Here is a 26,035-nt window from a genome sequence, read left to right as displayed (position 1 = left end):
ATGGAACCAGTTTTGGATAAAGCAACAATGATAAGACCATCCTATATTGCTAGTATTGAGCTATCTCCAAGAAAGTGGCCAGTAAATGTTGAGGACCTTAAAGCAGACCTCTCAGATGAATTTTCCCTGGTTTCTTCAAACTTGGATATAAGCCAGGTGAGAAATGTTAAACAGTCTACTTTGTTAATTTAAAAAATGAAATTACTTAAATTGTGAAAGCATTTATATATCCTGGTTGCTTTTAATGATAAAGCAACAAACATATCCATACTTCTGTATAAATAAAAGGGAAACATTTTAAATTAGATGCTATAGTAATGAATTCCTGTATTTGTGCCTTGATAGTCCTGTCATTGTCTAGTTTGTTTTGTATTAATCAAAAAAAGATTCTCTAATTATAAGAGGCTAAATTCTGACATCAGAGGCAGAGAAATTCAGAGACATTATTTGTTTCACGTATATTGACTGGCCTACTTGTTTTCATCTTATTTTGAAGTTAATCTTTTTGGCTGGGTACTTTGATACCAACACAAAAAGTGATGATTATAAACAATAACTTGCAGGAAATGTTGGTAAAATCTATAGTTTCCTCCTGTCCTGCCCTAGTAATGCAGAAATTAATTACTAGATACAAAGGATAATATGGGGTATGCAGGTGGCTCTTATTTTCAATTACTGCTTGGCCTAAACTGCATAGAATATTTTTGTATATCGCAAGAAGTCATTTTAATTATTTTATAAGATTAAGGCGAATTTCTAGAAGGACCAAGTACTTGCAGCAATAAATGAATGAATTACGGTGGGGGGAAGTGACCTGAAATAACTAATATTTAATATCTTACCATGCTAATTGTCAAACTAGACATTCAGACTAAGTAGCAATGCTATTAATTGAAGGTAATTTTTTTTATTTTTATTTTAAGAGGAACAGTTTGGATTCCAAGGAACATATACAAGTTTGCCTTCGTATTAGGCCTTTCACAGCAAGTGAAAAAGAAAATGAATCTCAGGTGTGGCTCTTTCTACATAAGACTCAATGTTCTTTTTTACAAAAAATTTTTAGCTAAGATGCAAAATGTACAATTTTTCTCCTGAGCTTAAAAATCCAATTTTTTTCCTTTTACAGGACTGTGTTTCTATTCAAGACTCAACTAGCATTATATTGAAAGGCCCTAAGAATTCAATGATCTGTCAGCTGAGTGAAAAAAATGTAGGGCAGATGGTGCAGAAATTCACTTTTTCACGAGTAAGCACATGATACTTGAGACAAACTTCATTTTATAATGTGGAAACTTGTTGACTCTTGCCCTAAACGAGTGGTTTTTTTTTTTAAATTCTTTTAAAACTGGGAACATTTTATATACATTTAACTGATGAAAAGTGCCTAGATGTAAACTGCTCTTTCTTCCCCACCCCCTAAATGGTCCTTTTAAAAAAAATGAAAAATTCCTATTGCTAATGCCTTAGGTATTTGGACCTGAAACAACTCAGGAAGAGTTCTTTGACGGTACTGTGAAACAACCAGTACAAGACTTCTTGGAGGGACACAATCGTCTTATTTTCACTTATGGTGTGACAAATGCTGGAAAAACCTACACTTTCCAAGGTACTATTAACATTTTCTTGAACCATGAAATTACAAAAATCTGTGTGTGCAGGCTTCTGAATTAGTCAAATATTATTCAAGTGCCAGAGGTGTGGTGTGTTTTATTTATTTTATTTAATTTTTGGCCTGTATCCCATTACACATTTATTTGGAATTTGCAACTCTCCCTGAACATACAATAAAACAACTAAAAACTGGTAATACCAACAAAAACACCTCTTTGTAATGGAGAAGCACATGTGTATATAATTCAAAATATAAACAGACTATACACAAGTTAAACTGTGAGTGGTGTACCTCCTCATAAGGTCAAGTAGCAACTATCAATCTGCTGAAAGTGAACGTTGGCTTCAAATAGAGTAGAAGCAATTGATCATAATGGGCAGAAAACAGATGTTTTCTGAAATTTGTTTGCACTTAAATGATTAAGCTTTTTCTTTCTAAAAGAAACCTATTTAAAAATCTGAATTTAATACAAAATATGTAAAGGCCCAAATTTATTATCTCTTAATACATTTTAAATAAAAAAAAATATGCTGAATCCATGAGACTATCAAAAAGTTTTGAATTAAAGGCTGCTTTTCTATATAAAAAAGATTTTTCTCTTTTCTCCCTCTTTCCCTCCCTCCTCCCCCCTCAATTCTAACTTTTGAGGTGAATTTTTGTAAATCTGGCTCAATAGGGCATAGGTGCTGGAACTAGGGTTGTTTGGAGGTGCTGCTGCACTCCGGCTTGAAGTGATTTCCGTCAGACATGGTTTGCAGTTTGGTTCAGCACCCCTGCAGTAGGCACGTTCTGTATCAGTGACTTGATCCTGTGAGGTCTCAGGTGCAAGAGACTGGTAAAGTGATCACAAGCATTGGGACCTGGCCTCTGACTCCAAGAGACACCATCATCTATCTCATAAGGATCATCCACTGAGCCCACCTGGGTGGTCTTACTCCTATTTTATAGTATCTCCTTACCTGAGCTCTGATTGGCTCATTTGAATCTGAATATTTATGATTCCAACCCAACATGGAAACTTACTCTCCAGCTCATGGTAAAACATTGATCTGCCATACCAGACCATGGTTCTGGGCACTTCAAGAAATGTCCTTGCTCTGTCTCTTTGCATGTACTCTCAGACGGATACAAACAAACAGAAATCCATTAATTTCTCAAATGCCTGCCTCAGTTTCTAAAGAAATAAAATGCTGCAGTGCTAAAGTGGGTTATGCCAGCTGAAGTCATGGATTGTTTTGGTTTTTGTTTTGTTTTTTTTCCCTGGGGATGGGGTGGTGCAGGGAGTAATGTAACAAGGGAGAATGAAACAGTGTGTGCCACCGGAAAGGAGCAACACTAGTGTCACAGCAGTTTATTGTGGGAAGAAGGGACAAGGTTCTTCAGAGTGCAGCCTATAGTGTTGATTTCAGCACCCAGGGACTAGAGGAGGAAAAACCGCCATGGCTGCCGTTCGTAAAAAAAAAAAAAAAAAAAAAAAAAAAAAGACCGTTTTCAGATTATTCTCAAGAAATTCCTGTACCACTGGGTTAAAAAAGGAACGTGTGCCAAATGTAAATAGTGCAGCAAAGAGATACAAAGCATGATTGTCAGAATGAAACAACATTATGAAAATGCTCCTCAGAAGGCAATGACTGAAGATGACAATGTAGACCAGGGGTCTCAAACTCAAATGACCCCGAGGGTCGCATGAGGACTAGTGCATTGGCCCGAGGGCCGCATCACTGACACGCCCCCTTGCTGCCCCTGGCCCCACCCCCAATCCACCCCTTCCATGAGGCCCCGCCCCTGCCCTGTCTCTTCTCCACCTCCTCCCCTAAGCGCGCGGCTCCCCGCTCCTCCCCCCTCCCTCCTGGAAAGTGCTAAGCGCCACCAACAGCTGTTTGGTGGCTTGGCGGCGGGGCACTTAGGCGGCGGGTCCCGGAACAGAAGGGGCCCCCCACCGCCAAAGACCGGGCTGCGCTTCGGCGGCGGCGGGTCCCTCTTTTCCCCACCCCGGCCCCGGCCGGTCCCGCTTCCCTTCCCCACCCCCCGGCCCGGCCCCGGCGGGTCTCGCTTCCCTTCCCCACCCCCGGCCCGGCGGGTCTCGCTTCCCTCCCCCCCCCCCCGGCCCGGCCCGGCCCCGGCGGGTCTCGCTTCCCTCCCCCAGCCCGGCCCGGCCCGGCCACGGCGGGTCTCGCTTCCCTCCCCCGGCCCGGCCCCCGGCCCGGCGGGCTGGCGTCCCGTCCCCCCCCCCCAGGGCCGGCCCCGGCGGGTCTCGCTTCCCTTCCCCCCCCCCACGGCCCGGCCCCGGCGGGTCCCGCTTCCCACCCAGGCCCCGGCCCGGCCCCGGCGGCTCCCGCTTCCCCCCCCCCCCCCTTACCCGAGCGCGTCTCCGGCGAGGCCTGAGCTCGTCCCGCTCAGAGCCGCGTGGTGAGGGGGCGGGGCTGTGAGCTCCACGCCGAGCGCAGCGCTCAGCCCAGAGCTCCCAGCCCCGCCCCCTCCCCATGCGGCTCGGATCGGGGCGGGGCTCAGGCGCTCGGACGGAGACTCGGCGCTCTATGCGCCGAGGCTCCAGGAGAGGGGCGGAGGCGGGAGCCTCCGCTTTTCTCTTGGGGGCCCCTGCGGAGCCCGGGGCCCGGGGCAAATTGCCCCCTTTTCCCCCCCCTCTGGGCGGCCCTGGGGAGCTCCGCGGGCCGCAGGGAAGAGCTCCGCGGGCCGCAGGGAAGAGCTCCGGCCCGCGGGCCGCATGTTTGAGACCCCTGATTTAGATAATCCTTATTTTGCTATAAAATTGGGTTTAAAATAAATTGTGATAGAAACAGCTTTGAGGAGGAATCTTTCACTTACAATCTTAATAAAACAATAACTCAGTGCCTTGTAGTACTCAGTGAGTGAGAGTAACTTTTTTTTCTTGATCATTTTTGTTTCAGGTTTCAGTTTATTCAGAAGGGGTTATGAACATCCATTATCTGTAATGACTACAACTTCAGAGTCATCTACTGGTACCACCAGTAGTGCTGCAACTAAAAATACGAGACAGTAACTACCTGTATTTATTTATCTTTAACCAAAATAATTTCTTCAAGTAAAACCATGGATGAGTTCATAATCAAGACCAGCAAATTCCAGCAATATTCCATAGATGAAAAGATTGCTTAATTCATGTCTTGAACAAGATGAAAGGGAGAATTTCTTGTATACAACTATTTCATTGACATGGTTCAGTCACTACGACCAGGCTACACTCCACCCAGAAAACCAGACATCTCTAAAAGGTTGCTGGATACAGTGTATGAGAAGGAAATCTGAACAGTGTGCAGAAAACATTGATGGAATTTTTAGTTAATCTGAGTCTTGATGGGTATAGCAATGTACACAATGATCCAATAATATGTGATTGTGTGACGACAAGATGGGTTGTCCATCTTACAGAAATGATTAATACATCAGGAAATGCCCATATAGCAGAATACTTAGAAGTAGCAGTAAAAGCTATAACAAAAACAGAAAATCAAGTGTGTAGCTTGGTTGCAGATAATGCTGCAAATGTAAGAAAGATGAGGAAAAAAATCCAGGAGACAAATCTAGGAAAAGACCATGAAGGGAATCTGAAATGTATTATATGAGTGCAGTGCTTATTTGATGGGGTGGTTTTCTTTGCCAAAGACTTCAGTACTACTTGGGAATAAAGGAAAATGTTGAAACTGCACAATACTTCCATAACAATCACTTTGCTTCAGCTTCTCTGACCAGAGAAGGAGAATCAAAACTAATTTTTCCCTAGACTGTATGATGGAATTCAGTGGCTGACTGTTTTGAGCTGCATATTAAGAACTGGCTTATTCTGACTACTACTTAGTTCCATCAATTTGTGAAGAAAATCATGACAATCAGTCAACATCAGACTAAAGAGAATTGTGGAAGATGGGTTTCAGTATATTTCCTTAGCTTTGGGCAAACTGCAGAAAGACGACTGCTATATCACCGATGCAGTCAAAATTTGGAAGGAACTAAAGGAGACACTGAAGAAAGGAAATTGCAGGCAGTAAAGAAGCAGATGTATCAAGCACTTGCTCTACCTCATTTTCTTGCTAATAGTCTCAACCCAGTATACTGGGGCAGAAGCCTAACTGCTGAAGAAGATGCTGTTGCTATGACATGGGTATCTAATAATCACCCGTCGGTCATCCAACCATAACAAATTTCAGGACTGGAGGTGAACCATTCAAGCAGTACATGCTTGCAAGTCACACCACTGAATTGAAGGAAGTCCTAGCTAAACTCCTGAAACCAGCATTTTAATTGCTAATCCAGCTTTTGAAAACAGTAGCCTCTTCTGCAGGCACAGGGAATATGTTCATTATTTGGACTAATTCATTCAAAGTTGAGATATTGATGGGGAGTTGAAATTTGAAAAATTTCCCAGGCTGACCTGACGCTTAGTTTAATTCACTAACTACAGTTAATCTCTCTACTGATAAATCTTCAATACATCATTTAGTCATATTGTGGAACATGTCTCGATAAGAGAAGTTTGTATGTAAAACATTTCAGGTTTTGTTTAATAAAAATTTATATGCTGTTTTGTTTGATTAGAATGGCAAATAGAATTTAATTAATGTGGCTTGACACAAATGAGTAAAACATTATTTACACCTCTACCTTGATATAACGCTGTCCTTGGGGGCCAAAAAATCTTACTGTGTTATAGGTGAAACCAAACTTGCTTTGATCCACCGGAGCATGCAGCCCCGTCCCCCCTGGAGCACTGCTTTACCACATTATATCTGAATTTGTGTTATATCGGGTCGTGTTATATCAAGGTAGAGGTGTATTAGGTAAATAAGCAATATATCATTCACTATTTTCTAACATATTAAAATGTACAATTAAGTAATTATAAAGCCTAATATTTTCAAATTCTTAATAAATGTGTATATAGTTTACCAGCCTAGGTAGCAAAAAGAAGTACCAAATCTCATGTAAAGGCGCAATTTACTTGTGAATCAACATGTGCACCAATAAGAGTGCACTTCTTTTTTTAGAAAATACCTGAAGTACAAATGGAAAAGCTGATTACAATTGATTATTTAAATTGACACTTTCCACTTGATTTAAATTACCTCAATTTAAATCAATCTATGCTGCTCCAATAGTGCAATATTTTTGTACTGTTAACAGTCATAATCATTGCAGACCAGCAGATGTCATTCTTTCTTTAGTTCCAGAAACTTTCCTGTAAAAGGAAGGAAAATAGAACATACCTAGTCTTGTGAATTCAGCATAGATCATAATTAACAAAACAGCTGTGGCTGCTGTATTAGGTGTTAATTATCATCTTCTGCTATGTGAAATTGATTTTTTTTATTGAAACAATTAACCAATTGCTTTATTAGCAGTAGTAATCTTTTTACAGATTATTTCCTGAAGAATAGGTGATAGGTGACAGGTTATGGTTAATGAGCACTGGCAACTCTTCCAGATGGTCATTAATCTCAGGAATTGCTCTTGCTCAAATATGTAACAATTGATTTCAGGATTTCTGATCTCAAATAGATTACCTGAAAGTTGCAAAAAGTGTAGCAGTGTTAACTTCTGTAGAGTGTTATCTTATTTATTGTGATGTTTCCGAAAAGCTGCGAAATATAGCAAAGCTCTCAATTCAAAATAGTAAAGTGGCAGACAATATGAAAAGTACACCAAATTTAATTTATTTAAATCACTTTTTTTTTAACTTTACTCCCTAGTATTACAAATAACAGAAGAACTGGAGAAAAGCCTTTTTCATTTTGAACTGTATACATAGTGCATTTGATAGTACTTTCTGCATAGTCAGCTTAATGGCTTCCCTCAATGGAGTTAGCCAGCTTCTATTGGTGTTTTGTGAGGGTCTTTCCAACAGCAACAGGGGGACAATTATATCTTTTAAAAAAAAAAAAAAGTAAAAACACAATGCTGGAGGTTGGGTGGAGAATGGGGGCAGATATGACCTTGAAATTCTTTTAAACTGGCTAGATTTCAAGTTAAGATATCCCTATAGGTAACCATTCCCTTACAATATCCCAATGAGCAGTAGCCCCAACATAGCCTCTTGGTATCAACACTACTTCTTTATATTTAGTTCAGCTGCCAGCACCAGAGAGACAGTTTCTAGGGTAATGCTGCACTTTATGCTTTTTAAAAAAAGGTGTATTTAAAATGGACAGTGTGATATACTATACCTTGGGGGAGCATCTTGTAACCCCCATATTCCTCATTTTTTATATAATCGTAATCTTGCATGTAAAGCAGGCCTCGTAAGGTATCCGGGGCAAGGTTATGATCTGCTGAAGGTAATTTCTCTCTCCATATATGTATATTAATACACATGAAGTTATGAGAATTGTGTTGTATGGTTGTCCCTAAAACATGTTGTAAGTTGAGGAATCAGCCAGATATTCGCTCCCCAGAGGCAACAGGAAGGAAAGTAACCAACACCTGGGTGGGGTTTCAAACAACCCATTCACAACAATTGTCCAGCAAGGAAGCTACAATTCAATGAATCACCTGCATGAGGCCACACCAGGGGAGTTGCTCAACCTTGCCTGGAGACTCAGCAGTGCCCCCAGACATGCCTGGACTTGTGTTTTTCCAAGCACAAAAAACAGACAGACACATACTGGGCCCTTCTCCTGCCCCTACCTATGCTGCAAACAACTAAGGGCTTGTCTACGCTGGCAATTTACAGCGCTGTAACTTTCTCACTCAGGGGTGTGAAAAAACACCCCCCTGAGCGCAGCAAGTTTCAGTACTGTAAATTGGCAGTGTAGACAGTGCACCAGCTACGCCCCTTGTGGAGGTGGGTTTTTTTTTTTCTTCAGAGCACCACAACCACTCAAGCCATGTTTAGCATTGCCAGTGAAACTAGCCCATAGACACTGAAAAAACAAGGCTCCAACAGAGGAGATTGGCCCAGGTTTAAGGAATAAATCTGTATATTAAGGACTGCAATATCCAGTAGGGGGAGAAACTGCTTAATCTAGATGTTTCCCAGTCTAACAGAGTTGAGAGTTTAGACTGCGTGCTTATCTTTTTATTTCTTTTGGTAACTAACTCTGGCTTTTTGCCTATCACTTAAAATCTCTTTTATAGTAAATACATTGGTTTAATTGTTTATCTTTACCAGTGAGTTTGTATGAAGTGTGTGGCAAATCTGTCAGGTTTTGCAAAGGCTGGTGCATATCCACTTTTCATTGCTGAAGTGGTGAACCAACTAAATCTGCACTGCCCATCTTGAGCAATGCAAGATGGTATATTCCTGAGGTACAGTGCTGGGAGCTGGAGGGATTTGGCTTTAGTGCCTTTCGCTGTGTGATTCATGAGTGGCTCTGGGAGCATTCATGGAATCTAGCTGGGTGTGTGGGGCTCCACATGCTGTTGTGCTGAGTGACTACAGCGCCTGGAAGGGCTTGCTGCTGGTCACTAGTAAGGCACTGTGAGAGACAGTCAGACCACTCTGTTTTATTAGCACAGCGCTCTGCTAATGACACCCAGATAATGTGAGCACCATGCAAGACACAAACTATCTTATTTATACAGATAAAAGGGTGAGAACTTAACAAGATAACAAAGGAAGCAGAATCAGATAAGTTTACCTGGGCTAGGCATGCATATCTTATTTCCTTACTAACTATTACCCATCTTCTGTTAATGTTTTGCCATTAGCACCATTGTTTATGCCTAATGTTTCTTTTCCTGGCACCTGTATTTCAACATTTCTTATTTCTGCTTAAAGGTACATACAACATTTCTTTAATCCATTCTTATTTTTACAATATAATTCATTCTACTTTCACACACTACAAAGTGCCTTTTAGTCACTGGTCATGAATGCAAGGTGCTTGTGAAAGAGAAGGGGTGTGAAACCATAGTGCAGGTAAGTGGAGTAAAATGTCTTCCAGATTGCTTTGCCCGCACACATGTATTCTTGCCTTCTGCTCTAGTCACTCTCCTGAGCAAAGACTCTCTGTTAATCACACTGTCACACAGTGTTACGGTTTTGAGACTTAGGCAAATTGCCGCCAGAGAGATAAATGAGATCACTTGTTTAAGTTATGTATCTTCCTGTCTGGAGGCAGGACACTCCATCTTTTACATGTTACACTTACCAAGTGTACTTGGAGAGAGGTTGTAGTGGGTAAACCTCCCTCCTTGGTCAAGTAAGAAAATAAAAGGTACTGTGACCTGAGCTGTTCTTCTGAGTTTGATAGTTAATGCCATGGTCTTATTTTCCCCCTTCAAGTATTATCAATATAATTTCTCACTTTTGGTCTACGTCTGCTAATTGGCTTACATGACCACCCCCTCTAATCACTGAATGCTCATGCCAAAGGGCATATGGGGAGAACAAGGGAAATATCTGTATTGCTATACAATTTGGTTTACCTGCTTGATTCTGTCTGACTAAACAGTGAATTAAAAGGCATGGTTAGGAAGAGCAAGCAAGAACAAAAAATAGAAGATCTCTCAGGGTAAACAATTACTAAGGAATAATGGGTGGGCAACCAAGTGGGAAGAGATTCCTTTCAGGCACCAACAAAAAATTACACAGTTGTATTATCAGTGCCAGAGCCTAGAGATCAAAAGGACCATAAACAGTTAATTCTGAGGGAGGGGAGTTGCCAGCTGCAGTTGGAGCTTAGATGCTGCTAGTGAGAGACAGAGGCAGAGAATGCAGGAGGGCAGTCTGTCTCTGCCTGAGGCAAAGGATGGGGTTTCAGGTAGGAGGGAGAGAATCCAGGGTAAGTGGAACCTTCATAAACTTGCAAGGAAAGGATAAAGTGTAGGTAAGACCAGATGTGTAATAGCTTTTGTTGTCTTAACCCATTTCTCTTTGGATGGATAAACATCCATGACGCTGTTTTGAGTTGCTTTAATCAGTCACTGGTCAGAGTCTACTGGACAGAAATTTCTTGCAGGTGCCAAATACAATTGGACCTGTTGGGTTAACACAGTTGGAAACAAGGGGGGCAGCAACCCAGATAGTCAGTCCAACCCAGATTGAACTGTGGGTGTCTATGCTTGAGAGAAGTGAAGCCTGTTGCCTGAAGGGTGCACTTGAGGGACTACAAAGGTATTTAAGGTGCAGCTTGCCTTGTAACTATGATGGCATGTGAGGGGGGAGTGACCCTTACTTCCTTTTTACCACCTGAAGGGAAAGATGAGTTCTAACTTTTTCACCAATGTCTTGCTTGCCAAGCATACAGTGCCTTGATATAGCTCTTGTATTTTGATTACAGGGACAGAAGCTGACATTGGTATTCTGCCAAGAACTATGGATATGTTGTTTAAAAGCATTCATGGCCAACTGTATCCAGATATGGATTTCAAACCCCTTCGATGTAAAGATTATATAAGGCTGACTAAAGAACAAGTGAGAGAAGAAATTGCTGTGAAAAATTCAATACTTCGTCTAATGAAAGAGGTACGGCAGAAGTTTTTGTATGGCGCGCGTGCACAGAGCATATGTGTATACACACTTACTGAGTTTGTAAGGTTGATCTTCTTTTCACGACAATAAGGTGAGGCAGCAGTCAAACATGGATGTGGCTAAATGTTTGGATATGGAAACTTGTAGAAATGAAAAGGAAGATGGGATTTAGTATAAGGAGTGGATTGAAATGGGTTTTCTGATGGAGCTTCACCTAATTATTCCTACCGTTGCTGCTGTTCTGCCCTGGAGTATAGTGAAGCAGCACTGTATTCCTGGGTTGTGGTAAGAAAAAAGTTATCTGGAATGCTGACGTTCCAGAGTGGCCTAGTCTTCTGTTAACATAAACATCAAATAACTGAGTGACTTGAAATGTAAATGGCATCTATCATGATATAGAAACAAAATTCTAAAGTGCATGGAACATCACAAATAAAAATGAACAGGAGATGAGGAGATGGGAAGTTGGGACTACCTGGAGAGGGTTGCCCTTTCTTTATAAAGGCAGATTGAAAATGCCAGGCTGTCCTCTGGATATTTTAGTGGTGGTACTTTTTGGTGAGATGGAGCACATTTATTGTGTGATCTTTAACCTGAGTTAAAAGCAAAGCTTTCCAGTAAAATCTCTTAAATGTGATTACAAACTTGTATAAAGAGAGCACAGAAAATAATCAAAGATGTTTTAAACTAAAACATTGATTAGGAGATTACAGGCAAAAATCTTAAATTAAAAGAAAGTTCCAACATATGGATTCTTATATTTCAGTCAGCACCTAACAAATTTTAAAGACGTCAGAAAAGTACATGTATGTTTTTGCTTACATTTTTGAATCTGTGGGGGAGCAGTTAGAGGAAAGTACCAGACAGGTTGGTGAAGGAGAGAAAATAGAATAGACTGGGGAGAGATGGCATGTAACCCATGCTTGGTGGTTGCAATCGTGGCCCCACTGAAGTCAGCGGAAAAACTGCCGTTTATGTCAGTGTGGCCAGGATTTTGCGTGTGTGTGTGTGTGTTTAAAAATCCTCTTTGAAGTTTTAGTAATATAACCACTTGGCTTTTGTGGCTGTTGCATGAATCAGTTGATGGGATCTCAGCTTATCATGGGCATATAAAGAACCTCACTTTTAATCCATGTTTTCTTTTGAAGGTACACTGTACTTGCATTTATAGTTCTTGGCAGATGAATTCAGTTTCTGCTACTTGCAGCCATACAATATGTGTTACCATTACAAAACTGGATATTGGAAGTATATATAAACTTAAGTATTAGCAGTAGGAATTCCTCTTCCTTTGATTTACAAGTATAAGTTTAGCAAAAAATGGTACCCCATAGTCTTTGGAATCTAATTTTTTTAATTTCAGCTTGAAACAGACTTTAGCATGGTCTCTTAACAGGATATGTTGTGATACAATCATTTAGCTAAGCTCTTCAAGTGAGCATTCTAGTTTTTTGTTGCTGTTCCAAGCTTGTTAGTTTGACATGCCGCTCCTTAGAAATTTGGAGATGCTGTTCTCTAGTCTTGTGACATTAACAGCCACTGGAAACTTCATGTGGCCAGTAAACTTTTAATGGCGTATCATTGCTAAAATTGATTGGCCTTTAGTGGAGCAGTAGTGATGGTTTTGAATACCTAATATTATTTTATTGACCATGACATAATAAGGACAAAATATTTTAAAATCAATCTTTGTTCCTTCTTTTGTCCTTGTTTTATAGGTAGACTCTCAAAACAGCATAAACAATCACAGCAAAACTTCAGAATCATCTGAAGGTATGTTCTATATTAAAACCATTTAATTCCCCCGCCCCCTTCTTTTATTTAAGAGGCTGAGGGCCATTCTCTAGATCAGTGATTCACTTTGAGCTCAGGTTTCTGGTAGTTGAAAGTGTTTGTCATTTGACAGCAGATGGGCTGTGTGAAACAAATTGGTCTGTATATAGTTTCTTGTGGATGGGTCTCATGACACAAACTGCTCCAATTGTTAGACTTGTCAGAGAGGCCAAAGATAAAGTTGGTAGGAAGACTGCAGTACTCATCTAGGTCTGAATTAAGGCAGACTGCAGAGTAGGATGTGGTAGGGGGGAACTTGTCCTGCTGGTAATGGTGGTATTTCTAGTGCTGTCATCATAGCAACTCTTATGAGCACTTAGTTATAATTAAATTTATTCTATCGGGGGCGGAATCCAAAATAAGCCCCATAGATATATCAAATAATATTCTCAATGTTTTTTTAAAAGGGAATATTTAAAAGTAGTGGAAAGCATTATCTAAATTGAATTAACAAGTATGTTCTGAAGATGTTAGTCTTTGAGAGAGTTCAAGTATATAATAAAACTTGTTTAAAACTTGGTATTAAACCAATTATTGCCACTGAATAAGAGCAGGTGAGCTTCAGTGATTGTCATGATAAATGTAGTGTAGGTAGGTAGAGATTCACAGTTGACCAAAAAATGTTATTTGCTTATTGATCACAATAGCTTCTTACTGTTGTAAAGTAGTCTGATCTGAATCCAAGTTCATATTTTGTAATATCTAATTAGTCAATTCTGTGCTGAGATATAACTTGAGCTAAAAGTTAATTATCATATTGCTTTAAAGGCTTCATTTAAGCAGGGCATTTTTGTAACTGAATAAATGTTTTGGCAGACTTGGAAGAACTCCTAAAAGAACCTGAACAGCCTAACACGAGCATGGCAAGCTACATGAAATTTTCTGTTTGGGTTTCCTTTTGTGAGATTTACAATGAGTGCATTTATGACTTACTACTCCCAGTGTCAAATGACAAGAAAAGAAGGGTGCTACGTCTTGCTCAAGACATCAAAGGCTGCTCTTATGTAAAAGGTAACTGACATACCACTTATTATGCTGGTTATGATAACTTGTTTGAATCAGGTGTATTCATCCTGGTGCCAGCATTGAAGAATGTGAATTAACTTTGTAGTAGGATAAGGAATGTCTTTACCTTGTGTATCAAGCGTGAGTAATCCATTCTGAAAATGGCAATGTTTCCAAGTTTTCACTCCCCCCAAATGTAAAGTGCTTGTGTATGTGTACATATGTGCATGCACTTTATTAGGAGGTCTTCCACAACGTTCCCCTAATTTCCAGAGTGCACTTCCTAGGGTCCTGTATCCTAATTTTCTCTGTAGAAAATTCTTTTCCCCAAGTCTATATTTTTTCCTAATACCATGAATGTTAGAAACAAAACTGAAGAAAGCAGTTTGGTTTTACATAGTATCTCTCTTTTTTTTTTTTTGTTTTTTTTGGTTTTTTGTTTTGAACAAAAGAATTCCAGAGAGAGTTCTGCTTTTTGATAAGTATAGGAAGAGTCTCATACCATGTAATATCTCTCTGTCTGGTGAAAGCTCAGCCGCACAATTATAATTGCTCCCTTCTTGAGGGAAGCCTATGTCTTCAAATCTCTCAAGCTACACTGATCACAACTAGGTTGAATTATTCATGGAAATTCTACAAGGGCTGACTTGCCTGCTTCCACCCCAGCATAAGTTTTTTTTGTGTGTGTGACACCTCATGCAGGCAAATAGACCTAACCAGGTCCAGTTTAGAAGGCCCAATAAGGGTTTATTTGTGGGTGTTGGACATGATGGTGGTGTTAGCTTTTTTTTTCACCCCCTATGCAAAGTATAGCTTCAGCCCCTAACAGTACATCTATTCTGCAGTTAAAAACCCATGGATAGTCCATGTCAACTGACTCAGGCTAAGGGGCTGTTTAACTGCAGTGTAGATGTTTTGGGCTCGGTCTGGGACCTGGGCTCTAGGTCCCTGCGAGGTAGGAGGGTCTGTCCAAACATCTACGCTGCAGTTAAACAGCCTCTTAGCCCAAGCCCTCCAAGCCCAAGTCAGCTGGCCTGTGCAAGCTGCAGGTGCCTAATTGCCGTGTAGACCTACCCTAAAAAATTAGTTTAAACTGGTGTACATGCCACTTAGCTACTTCCTATCTACAGAGATTCTAAACATACATTTTATACAGGATCAGAAAGAAAGTCTTACAGCCATGTCTTAGTACATACCATTACACTGAGGACAACATCAACTCAAGAATACAAGGCAAAAAAACCAAAATTTGATCTAACTTTCGATTTTTGTCACAGTCCAGTATTACTTTGAGAGCTATCGCTGGGTAATTTTATTGTATTTTTTCCATGTTTTTAGTTAACAGAAGTTACAATCTTAATATTGCTTGAAGTTCTCTTGTGATTTCAGGTACAAGCATTGTTGCGTTTATCAATATGGGTTTCATTATTTTGTAGACTCAAAATACTGATCCATGACTCTTTTCAGTAAGATTGATTCAATTGATTGCAGAGAGTTGTCAAGTGTGATTGCCATTTTCACAAGAGGGCATGCTAAAGCAGAAACACAGTCTAAATGAAAGTATTATTCTAGTGCTAATCAAGATATACGTATTAAATAATGCGTGGACCATGAAATATGAAATCTTGGTATTTCCTTTCAAGATCTGCAGTGGATTCAGGTTTCTGATTCAAAAGAAGCTTTTAAACTTCTGAAGCTCGGATTGAAGCACCAGAGTATTGCTTGCACAAAACTGAATACTTACTCCAGTAGAAGGTGAGAGAACTGTTATTGATATTGTTCAATATAGGGTAGTAGAACACACAAACCACACTGACCAATTTTTAAAATCTCTGCGGAGCTTGTGTTGATGGAAGAGTCCAGACCTTTTAGCTTCTGGATTTGACCTACTTTAATGGTGAACAAAAACTGCAATTTTTGCTCAAATCTTGCAATAAGATTGACCTACATAAGAATTGAATACCTTTTGCTGAAATGCCTTCCTTGAAGGTAAGGCATTTAGCTGTTAAGTTTGTTTGCCTTTATATTCCAGTCTCATTTGGGGTTTGAAAAGTCCTCGGGCTTCTAATAATAAATAGAATGTTGGGTATGGGGTAGTCTGCTACTTTGCCTGTTTAAGCAATTAAAAAAAGACTGCATTTAGGTCTCAAGTGTATATGCTCATACACACACTCAGGGTGTTATGCTGTAACATGAAAATTTACCTTATCTTCAATCATGAAATGCTCCCCACACAGGCATTATAGAGACTAAAATGTTTTGATTTTAAGTCGTGTTGAAATTAGACCAGTGTTTTTGGTTTTTTGTTTAATTTGTATCTATCTTTTAGTCACAGCATATTCACTGTTAAAATGTTAAAGATTGAAGATTCCGAACCACCAAATGTAACACGAGTCAGTGAGTAAGTGATTGTGTTTATTTCAAAGCTAACACTAATTTTGCTGACTTCAAAATGCCTGAAAAGCAAAATAACTATTAATCTGTATTTTCAGATTGGCACTCTGTGATCTTGCTGGCTCAGAGAGATGTACCAAGACGCGCAATGAAGGTGATAGATTGAAAGAGAGTGGAAATATTAACACCTCTCTACTGATTCTAGGCAAATGCATCAATGCACTCAAGAACAGTCAACGGTCAAAGTAGGTGCTATACCTTTAGCTGTTCTATAAAGCCACAAAAATTTATTTTTCTACAACATGTAGCACAAAGGTTAACTGTAGTTACAGTAGAAAAAGCAGTTTGATAAATTTTCCACTCTTCAGCCCAAATGTGCAAAATTTCTGGGAAGTCTGATTAAACACACTAAGGAGTAGTTTTTTGAAAATGTAGCAGTTAATACACTTTTCAGACATTTTGCTATTCATTCTGATTATTCAAAATTTGTAGGAATTTGAAAAAAATTTGCTTAGTCTTCCATGACTAGTGACTGCTTTATTTGTAAACCAAGCTTTGTGGCAGGAAACTCCTGCGCTCTTCCTGATCTGTACACTTGTCTGCTGGTGCTTGGTTATTGGAAGTCAGGACCAGCATTAAGGTACAGGCCAGGCTGGTGAAGCACCAGAGGTTCTCAGCAGAGAAGGTGGATTGGGGGGAAGGACTGCATCTAACAGCAGGTCAAATTCTAAGTATGGAAAGGCAGCAAAGAAACCTGTGGCACCTTATAGACTAACAGACGTTTTGCAGCATGAGCTTTCGTGGGTGAATACCCACTTCTTCGGATGCAAGATGTTAGTCTATAAGGTGCCACTGGATTCTTTGCTGCTTTTATAGATCCAGACTAACACAGCTACCCCTCTGATACTTAAGTATGGAAAGGAATCTTCAACCTTAGGACAGTGCAGAGAGTAGCTGCCCTTGGACAACTGTGGCTATAATGAATAGATATCTCTGGACACCATACCATGTCGCAATAGCTTTACCTCAATCCATTTGTCTTCCTCTAAAGGACTAGCATAAAGCCCACGTACCACTTAAGTTCCTCATACGCCCTCATATTAGGGAGTAAGTGGTGCATAGGCCTCGTGTTGGCTCTGCACAGGGTGACATTAAATTAGGGAGACACCATCAATTAAAAATCCTGCACTCTTGTGATTCAACAACTCTTCTTTCTCTGCATGCTCACCCCCATTACTGTATGGGAGATCCACACAACCAGACTACGCAAGAGAAATAGTGAAACTGGCTAAATACAAAGTGCTGTCAAGTACATGCAGGAAACCAAGTATCTTTCTCCAATTTTACAGTAATGTGAGAGGTACTAAAATACCTGTATGAGGTAGAATCTTTAGAAGTGTGATAGCTTACTATCATTCTAACATATTTTTAATGCTTACATTTCTAAGACCTAACGTGCTCTGTTTTTATAGGGTTAAAGAATCCAGGAATTGCAGATTGAAACGTTATGACTGAGGCTTTTTTTCCTACTGAACTGGAATGTATCTAACTTTGGTATTATTTTTAGGCTGCAGCTGCATATACCATTTCGGGAAAGTAAACTAACTCACTTCCTTCAAGGCTTTTTCAGTGGAAAAGGGAAGGTATATATGATAGTAAACATCAGCCAGTGTGCATATGATGAAACCCTCAATGTGCTAAAGTTCTCTGCAATTGCCCAAAAAGTAAGTGCACTATAACTTTGTAGCTTTATTTTTTAAAATCTTCAAAGTTACATTATGGAGCTAATTTAGTAGTTCCATATCTATACAATTTATACTTGCACTTAAAGCAAGTCTCTAAAATTCCTTGCATATTATACTTCAGTGATTTTTTTTTTTTTGAATTTTGTCTCTAAATTTGTCTCCTCGTGATCAAATTTAATGTTCTAGAATCTTTTCTGGTTGAAATTCTTCATAGTTTTGGGAAGGAAACATATAAAAAAATGAGTCTTTACAAAAAGCTGTTGTGATTATAATGCTCTCTTGGGCTCTGCCAGCTAGAGAACCATAATCCCATGAAATTCCAACTTCCACACACGTGGCTTGTCCTATTTCTGACCTGATACAGACATTTTAAACATTCATATTTTGAATGCAAACATCTCACCACATGCCTGCTGAGATCAAATAACTTATAATCAATAAGAGAACAGGGTGAGAAGTACATCAGGTTTTTTCCTCCCCCTTCAATTCCTCCAATCTCTGGGGGGAGTTACTTACTCTCCAGCACTAACTGCAGTCTGACTCTGCAAAAGGGACAAGCTGCCTTTGGCTCCTGAGAGAGTCTCCCACTGTTCTTGCCAAAATAACATAGCAGCAGTTCTTCTATGCCAAAGGAATTAGCAACCCCACTCCTGAGGTGGTTTTGTCCCTCTAGCCAGTCTCCAGTGCTTCATTCCAGGAGAACCCTGGGTCTCAAAACAGTGCAGTTTCTGCATGATTCCTGCTCTTCTCTGCAATTCAAAATGATTCCTGTTTTGTAGTGTGGCAGAAAATTTCAGGTGTGGTAACTGCAAGTGCGCATTGCCAACAAAATGAAGTACAGCCCCTAGCTGCAAGCTAACTGATATCCATGGCTGCAGGCTACCTCCATAAGTGCTTAGTATTCTCTTAACTAGTGTCTAACAAACAATTGACAACCTCTTTCCCTCAACAGATTTGTGTTCTAGACGCTTCTAATGCTCCCCAAGATCATCCATTTGTCCAGAAGTCTGCAAGAGAAGTCTCTCTCATAAATAATGTGGACACTAAAATCCAGGTAGCAAGAAAAAGAGCCACTGTACTTTGGGACAGGAGCCTGGAAGATGTGATAGAAGATGACGATGATTTAACTGTGGATAACAATGAGACACATGAGGAGCATGATATGGCAAAAGAGATGCCAAATGAGGAGGAGGAAAATAAAGTAATTATTGGAAAAGAAGATTATCTGGTATGTACCTGGAATGCTCAGTCAATACAATATAACTTTTGATGGGTAGGTGGTATCCTTAGTATAATGTATTTGTGGGGGACTGAAGCATGCTGCCTGTTGTGGAAAACTGGGTAAAAATGGCTTTTTAAGTTTGGTTGCACCCGTTACTGAAAGTCAGTGTAAATAGACCTCTTCTCAGTATACTGTATTTTACAGCATGGGCAAGCTGTGGACTTCAGTAATATTAAAAAATCCTTTATGCCTATATTCTATGCATGCAAGATCTCTGGAAGCAAACTTTTTTCTATGCTTCAGCATGCTCATCAGTTTAATCTGGGACAATACTATATTTGGAAACCACTCTTGCTTTGGATTGTATTGTGCTGTGATATATTCTCCAACTAATGCTCCTTGAGAAACAATGTCTATTTTAAAAATATACTGTTTAAAATAAAAGGTTCTTCAAATATGAGACATTTGGTTCAGATTTCTTTTTGAAATGTGAGCAACCATTGTGTCCAATTCTGCTACCATTATCGGAAAACAGGAGGATGGGTAGATAGATAAATCATTCCAATCTTTCTTAGAAAATTTTTCTAAAAAGGTGAGATAATACTTTATAATGTTCTTTGGATTCTTGAACATGCTTGTTCTGTGTACGTATGTATACAATATTGATGGTTTGCACTGGTACAGTAATTTACGAACATTTAATCTATCTGTTCAAAACAAGGTTAAAATCTAGAGTTCTTGGAGCAGTGATTAAGAAATAATATTTCTGAAAACTTTCCTTTTATAAAAGCATTAAAAGATTATTTGTGATCATTGTAGAGACTACTAAATATAATAGAAGACTTGAAAAGCAAGTTGATCAATGAGAGAAAAGATAAGTTACTCCTGGAATTAAAAATTCGTGAAGAAGTCGCACAAGAACTTACTCAGTATTTGGCTCAACAGGAAACAGATTTCAGGTAAGTTAACAGTTGCTTAGGTTTCTTCTAGTTGTACATAGTTTACACTGTTGTGTAACTCAGTCTTTTAATTTTAGCCTGTAGGTGGTAAATATTTGTATCTTTTACAGTTGCAAGTAAAAATGAAATAATAAAATAAAAGCCAAATATTTAGTGTTGGGGAAGTTTAACATAGCTGCCCCTTCCTACACCTCCACCCTGTGCGGACACTCTTATTCCAGTGTCCAATATAAGTGATTCTCTTTGGTTTAGCTTAAACCCCTTCTCAGAAAACATGTCAAACTGAAGAAGTTACTCTTCTAATTAGAATAAGGGCTTATACAGGCATAGCCCAATGTGTATCTGTTCATATTCACACCTCTGCTTATAGCAAACTTTCCTGTATATACAAGGCTTCATTTAATAATAAATAAAAAGGCTAAAGCTAAACAGCTTTCTGTTTCATGATGTCAATTTGTTTGCTTTTTCACTATACCAAATGGCTGGATTTGCTCAAATAAAATTGAGTTCTCCTTCCCCCCCACCTCCCTTAGAAATTACATTGGTTAAGATGCTTTGTAAAAGGAAAAAGAACTACAAATTCTTTTTGACTGCTCTAATCTTTCCCCTCAGCTTTCTTACTCTGAAGTCCTTTTACTTGCCAAAGCTAGTTCAAACCCCATACCCAAGTTGACATTAATCACTTGCTGTGAAAGCAACATGTATTGTATCTAAACTTTACATTAAACAAAAATAAAAAACCCAGTGTCCTGTATTGACTAATTTTAAACCACTGAAAGGTGAGAACAACGAAAGACAAATGATAATTCTGAAGTCCTAAGATCTTTCACGCTACCAAGGCAAAAAACGAATGTCATCTAATTGGGAGGAAGATGAATATGTTTTCAGTGGCTTTAGACATAAAGTTCTAGCTATATAGCTGCCTGTTGCACTGTCTGCTAAAATTACAGGAAGAAAACCAGTTGCAAATCTACTCTAGTTGATGGTCCAATATAAATGCTTTTCAGAACAATAAAATGTTTCAATTCTAGATGTCTTGAACTAAGTAATAAAACTTTGACATGATTTGGGATAGACTTTGGACATCTGTAAATTCCAATCCCTGTATCAACTGCAGATATGCTCCATGCAAGAGGAGGGCATACAGAGCGCACTACCATGCTATAAGTAATTGTGGTATGTGAGGCTCAAAAGCTGCTTGAATGGCTGATGAAAAATATACACAAATTTTAGTGTACAGTTTACCTCTAGTAATATGCACGATTCAGAAAACCTTGTGAAATCCTTGATCTATATAATTTTTCGTAATTTGTAGTTACTGGACTGTTTCTGACCGCAAGATTAATATACACTTGTGAAGTTTGTTAGAAAGAGCAGCTGTAACTTCATTTTGTGAACTGGGTTAAAATTAACAAGCATGGGAGAATACCCAGGTTCTGACAGTCAAAGTGTAGTGTCAGAGACCCATTAACATTCTTTGTTTTATAATAATAATAAAAAAAGTAATTTCTAGCATTAGAACTCTTTAAATACAGGCAATGCCTTTCTTATGAACGAGAATTGCTAGAAGAAGCTTCTGAACAACGCTTGGAAATCTACAAGGATTTAGTAAATGAATGTGCCAAAAACCTGGATGAAGAACAGGAGATAAAGGATTCCCATTGTAATGAAAGAGCTGGAATGCTGGTAATTTTTTTTCCCCCTACATATTGAAGAATATGGGTTTGTACTAGGACCTAACCTACTGTTAACGGATGAGTACTTACTTCTCATGGTTGGGTATTAATGTAAACTGACTCCAGATGCCAAGGAATGGATGTAGTAGTGGTGACTTCAAGAATTCTTGTTCCAAGTAGCGTAGACCTTATTTCTTGTTAAATTAGAAGTTGGTACCTTTTAGCTTGTCATAAAAGAACTCTCAACAAGATCTATTTTAGGGATTTTTCAAGGGATGAAAATTTAGAGATGTGCACTATAAGACGAAAAGTAAGTAGTTCAGGTTCTAAAATTTGGGCTTTGTGTGCTAAAAAGATGGATGCGTTTATAGCTTATAGTAGAATCTAATATGAATTTAACTTTTTGTTTAATTTCAGTGACTTTAGGCTACTCACACTGAATATGTTTATAGGAGCCTAAATATCTTTTCAAAAAAGAGTTGTAATAACTGGTTAAAAGATGGGAAATGGTGAAGGAATAAATTATTAGCTCTCACAATGGAGAGAGGTAAATAGTGGTATCCCCCCAAGCATCTGTAGTGGGACCAGTGCTATTCAACATATTCATAAAAGGTCTGGAGAAAGAGGGGAAAACAGTGAGGTGGCAATGTTTGCAGACAATAAATTTTTTTTTACTCAAGATGGTTAACTCTTCGCAGTCTGCTTTCGACTTACAAAGGGTTCTCACAAAACTGGGTGATTGAGCAACAAAATGGCAGATGAAATTCAATGTTGAGAAATGCAAAGTAATGCACTTGGGAAAACAATCCTAACTACACATACAAAATGATGGGGTCTAAATTAGCTGTTACCACTCAAGAAAGAGATCTTGGAGTCACTGAACAGATGTTCTCAAAGAATTATCCACAATGTGCAGCAGCAGTCAAAAAAGCTGACAATTTTAGGAGCCATTAGAAAAGGGATAGATACAATGGTAAATATCCTAATGCCACTATATAAATCCATAGTATGCCCACACTTTGACTACTGAGTGCAGTTCTGGTTGTCCAATTCTAAAAAAGATCTATTTGAAATAGAAAATGTACAGAAAAGGGTAACAAAAATGGTTAGGGGTATGGAAGAGCTTTCATATGAGGAGAGATTAAAAAGATTGGGACTGTTCAGTTTAGAAAGAGGGGATATGATAGAGGACTACAAAATCACAAACAGTGATTGGAGAAAGTGAGTAGTGAAGTTATTTACCCCTTCACATAACACACAAACCAATGAAAGTGATAAGTTTAAAACAAAAGGAAGTACTTCTTTACACAACATACATTCAACTTGTGTAACTTGTTGCCAGGGGAAGGCCAAAAGTATAACTGGCTTCAAAAAAGAATTACATAAATTCATGGAGGTTAGGTCCATCAATGGCTATTAGCCAAGATGGCCGAGGGATAGATCTGCGGAGTGGCCATTTTATTTGAGAGAATGATTCTAGAGTTGAAGATGGAAAGAAGTGATGGGCAGGAAGCTAGAGTTTGACATCAAAGTCAGACTAAATAGGAGAGTGGAATGAAGAGGCATAGTTGGGGGGGAGGAGGAGGAGCAATAGATTATATAAAGGAGACTTTGGTGAGCAATTCAGAGGAGAAAGCACATAGCAAGAAATGAGTTGGAGATGGAGGGAAAGCAGCAGTCCCCAGCACCGTCTCCATCATTCTTTTTGATTACGGTGTGGGAGAGAAGGAGCAGTAAGAGTCATTGTTGCACCGAGAGCCAAGTTTCAGTGGGGGCATGGAGGTAGAGGAAGCAGGAGAAGACGTTTGGAGACAAAGCAGGTATTCCAGAGGTGTCCTGATCATCATCCCTCCACCCAGATACCGAATGAGGTTGGTGGTGCGGAATGGGTAGCCAGGACCATTCTTTTCTTCCCTGCCTTTGAAATGGTTGACTGACTTAGTAGCAATGTACAATGGTGGTAAGCACTGAAAGCCTTTGGGATGGTATGGGACTATAAATACATTGGTGGTAATGACTTACTGGACTTTGATGCACACACTAAGTGTCAACTAGTCTGAAACAATCTGGAGAAATACCATTTGCATGTTAAAATGATCTTATGTTTGTAGCTATATTATCTAAATGCATCCACTCTTTCTACAAGTTCCTCACTCTGATTTATTCCATAGAGTACATTAGGGGATGCAAATTAACACTGACTCATCTTATTCCTGCCCTTTAGATTTTCAGTAGTGCGACCACATTTGAGGGTTATACCTATACTCCAAAATGTTTTAGGGTTACACAAGATATGGCTCCTGTCATCTCCTCATTCTCCAATTAATTTCCCCAAAGCAAACTGTCCATACCATGCTTTCACACCTGACAGATATACAGGTATAGAACTACAAAAAAAACCTTAACTCTGTCCACCAGTCTTATTTAATGACATGATAGGGTGAAGATGAAGTGCTATAACCACATGTCTTATTTAAAAATGCCAGGGCAACATATCTGCTCTCTGGCCAGCCTGGTCTTAGTATTTGGTCAAAATTATAGTACATAGCAGAAATTAAAGCATTTCCTTTGGGCTTAATATTTATCATGGGCACTTCTAACCTAATTGGAAAGTACATCGAGTACTGTTGATTGGAGGAAGGGTTAAGACGGTTACTAAGGACTTTCACTTAAGAAGATGACAAAGTGTAAAAAAGTTTGTAAAAGTCACCCAAATGCTTTTTGAAGGAATTAAGTTTCTGTAGCTTTTGACACATTACTGCACTGTTGATGGAATACATAATCCCTCTGATTCATACGTATTATCTGTATTGGTGCTTTTTCTTTTCTTCCCCTTTGTGCTGTGTTCTGTATTCCAAAGCATTGTATGCTTCTTTATTACCTACAGCGAAGGTAACCTATAGCTGACTTTTTTTTCCCAACAAAAATCCTTATAGAAAAGTTATATGGCTGTTTATTTCATTTTTTGTTTTCATATTAAATTGAGATTATTTATTGCTTGAAACATGTTGGCTGCTTGTTTTATATAATGGCAGGTGGTAACTAATTTTATTTAAACATAGGACAACACTGTAACTACCATTAAAAGACAAATGCCAAAGGAGAACAGCGATGGGACAATAGAAGGCACTCAGTCTAGTGAAAGTGTGAAGCATGGGTTGGATGTAGGAAGAAAACACTGTTTTGAAAGTAAGCCTACCCAAGAGGAAGAGCCACCTACAAAGAAAGATACCATTTCTACCACAGCCGAACAGGGAGCCTTCCGAAAAAATCTGAATCCAATGTCAGAACAAAAGCAAAAATTCGCAATTCGTAAACTTTATCATCTGAGGAGAAGAAAGTCAGCAAAATTAAATGCTAAATGAAAGTAACTGTTTGTTTTCATTTTCTTGTGTGTTGCCTCTAAATTCTTAAAATAAAAACTGCTTTTTAGATGTCTTGCTTCCCCTTTGCTATGTCTGCAAATACATTTGCTAATTCTGATGTAGTCAAGATATTTGTTAGCGTGGACTTTACCTACAACTGGCATGTTTAACTGCTGTTTTTCTGCCAGGCTTGCTCTTAACCTCGTTAAACCTTAGCTTTTTCCTGCTTAAGCTCTTTTGAAAACTGAAGTGTCAATGTGGTCTATGATCTATTCTGTCATACAGTATGTGGATGCTGTACCCACTTCTGTGCAAGGTGTTTCATTAGGTCAGTGTATAGAAATGTAAAAATCCATATATAGTATGTAAAGCTGATAATGGTAAAACTGAAATTCATTTTGGGATCTAGTGTTTCTCATAAACATCTTTGCTGCCGGACACTGCATTAAGTAGGCATTCAACTCCTGTATGGCATATATCTACATAGCTGTTCAGTGTCTGCAGCTTTGAAATCTCCCTGCTCCCGTAGCCTGCTTGGACTCTGACTGTAAAGTATCATGTAGGTGCCTCCCCAGAAGCTAGGGGGGCTCAAATAACAGGTGTAGCATCACCTCAGTGGGGATTGCAGATGGGAATATGTTGATTAGTAATATGTTGACCCAAACAAGAATCAAGGAAAGGAGGCAATGAGGCAGCCTAGAGGCTTTTCTCTCCTTCCCTCAAGTAAGAAGCTAAAGGCTTCCCCCAATTAACATGTGGAGATGGATTAGAGCTAC

General features: G+C 39.2%; 1 protein-coding gene across 1 annotated transcript; it reads left to right on the top strand.

Moving 5' to 3' along the window:
• Window positions 1–25,259, top strand: LOC123357747 (kinesin-like protein KIF20B). The gene is made up of 15 exons (XM_045000761.1): window positions 1–156; window positions 924–1,010; window positions 1,127–1,246; window positions 1,468–1,606; window positions 10,870–11,054; window positions 12,779–12,833; window positions 13,710–13,904; window positions 15,542–15,653; window positions 16,228–16,299; window positions 16,391–16,537; window positions 17,860–18,016; window positions 18,990–19,265; window positions 20,079–20,218; window positions 21,754–21,904; window positions 24,957–25,259. The coding sequence occupies exons 1-15, from the start codon at window positions 1–3 to the stop codon at window positions 25,257–25,259; spliced, it is 2,295 nt and encodes a 764-aa protein (XP_044856696.1).
• The last annotated feature ends 776 nt before the right edge of the window (window positions 25,260–26,035 follow it).

Source organism: Mauremys mutica, unplaced genomic scaffold (genome assembly GCF_020497125.1).
Source record: "Mauremys mutica isolate MM-2020 ecotype Southern unplaced genomic scaffold, ASM2049712v1 001029F_np12_subseq_101164:150833_obj, whole genome shotgun sequence".
Classification (NCBI taxonomy): domain Eukaryota; kingdom Metazoa; phylum Chordata; order Testudines; family Geoemydidae; genus Mauremys; species Mauremys mutica.
The sequence above is the reverse complement of the archived record's forward strand: the minus strand, read 5'-3'. Positions and strand labels throughout refer to the sequence as shown.

Excerpts from the sequence above, each read along its gene's own strand:
- LOC123357747 (XM_045000761.1), top strand. The coding sequence starts at position 1 with ATGGAACCAGTTTTGGATAAAGCAACAATGATAAGACCATCCTATATT. Across the intron at positions 157-923 it reads CAAACTTGGATATAAGCCAG|AGGAACAGTTTGGATTCCAA; the intron begins GTGAGAAATGTT and ends TTTTATTTTAAG. Across the intron at positions 1,011-1,126 it reads AAAAAGAAAATGAATCTCAG|GACTGTGTTTCTATTCAAGA; the intron begins GTGTGGCTCTTT and ends TTCCTTTTACAG.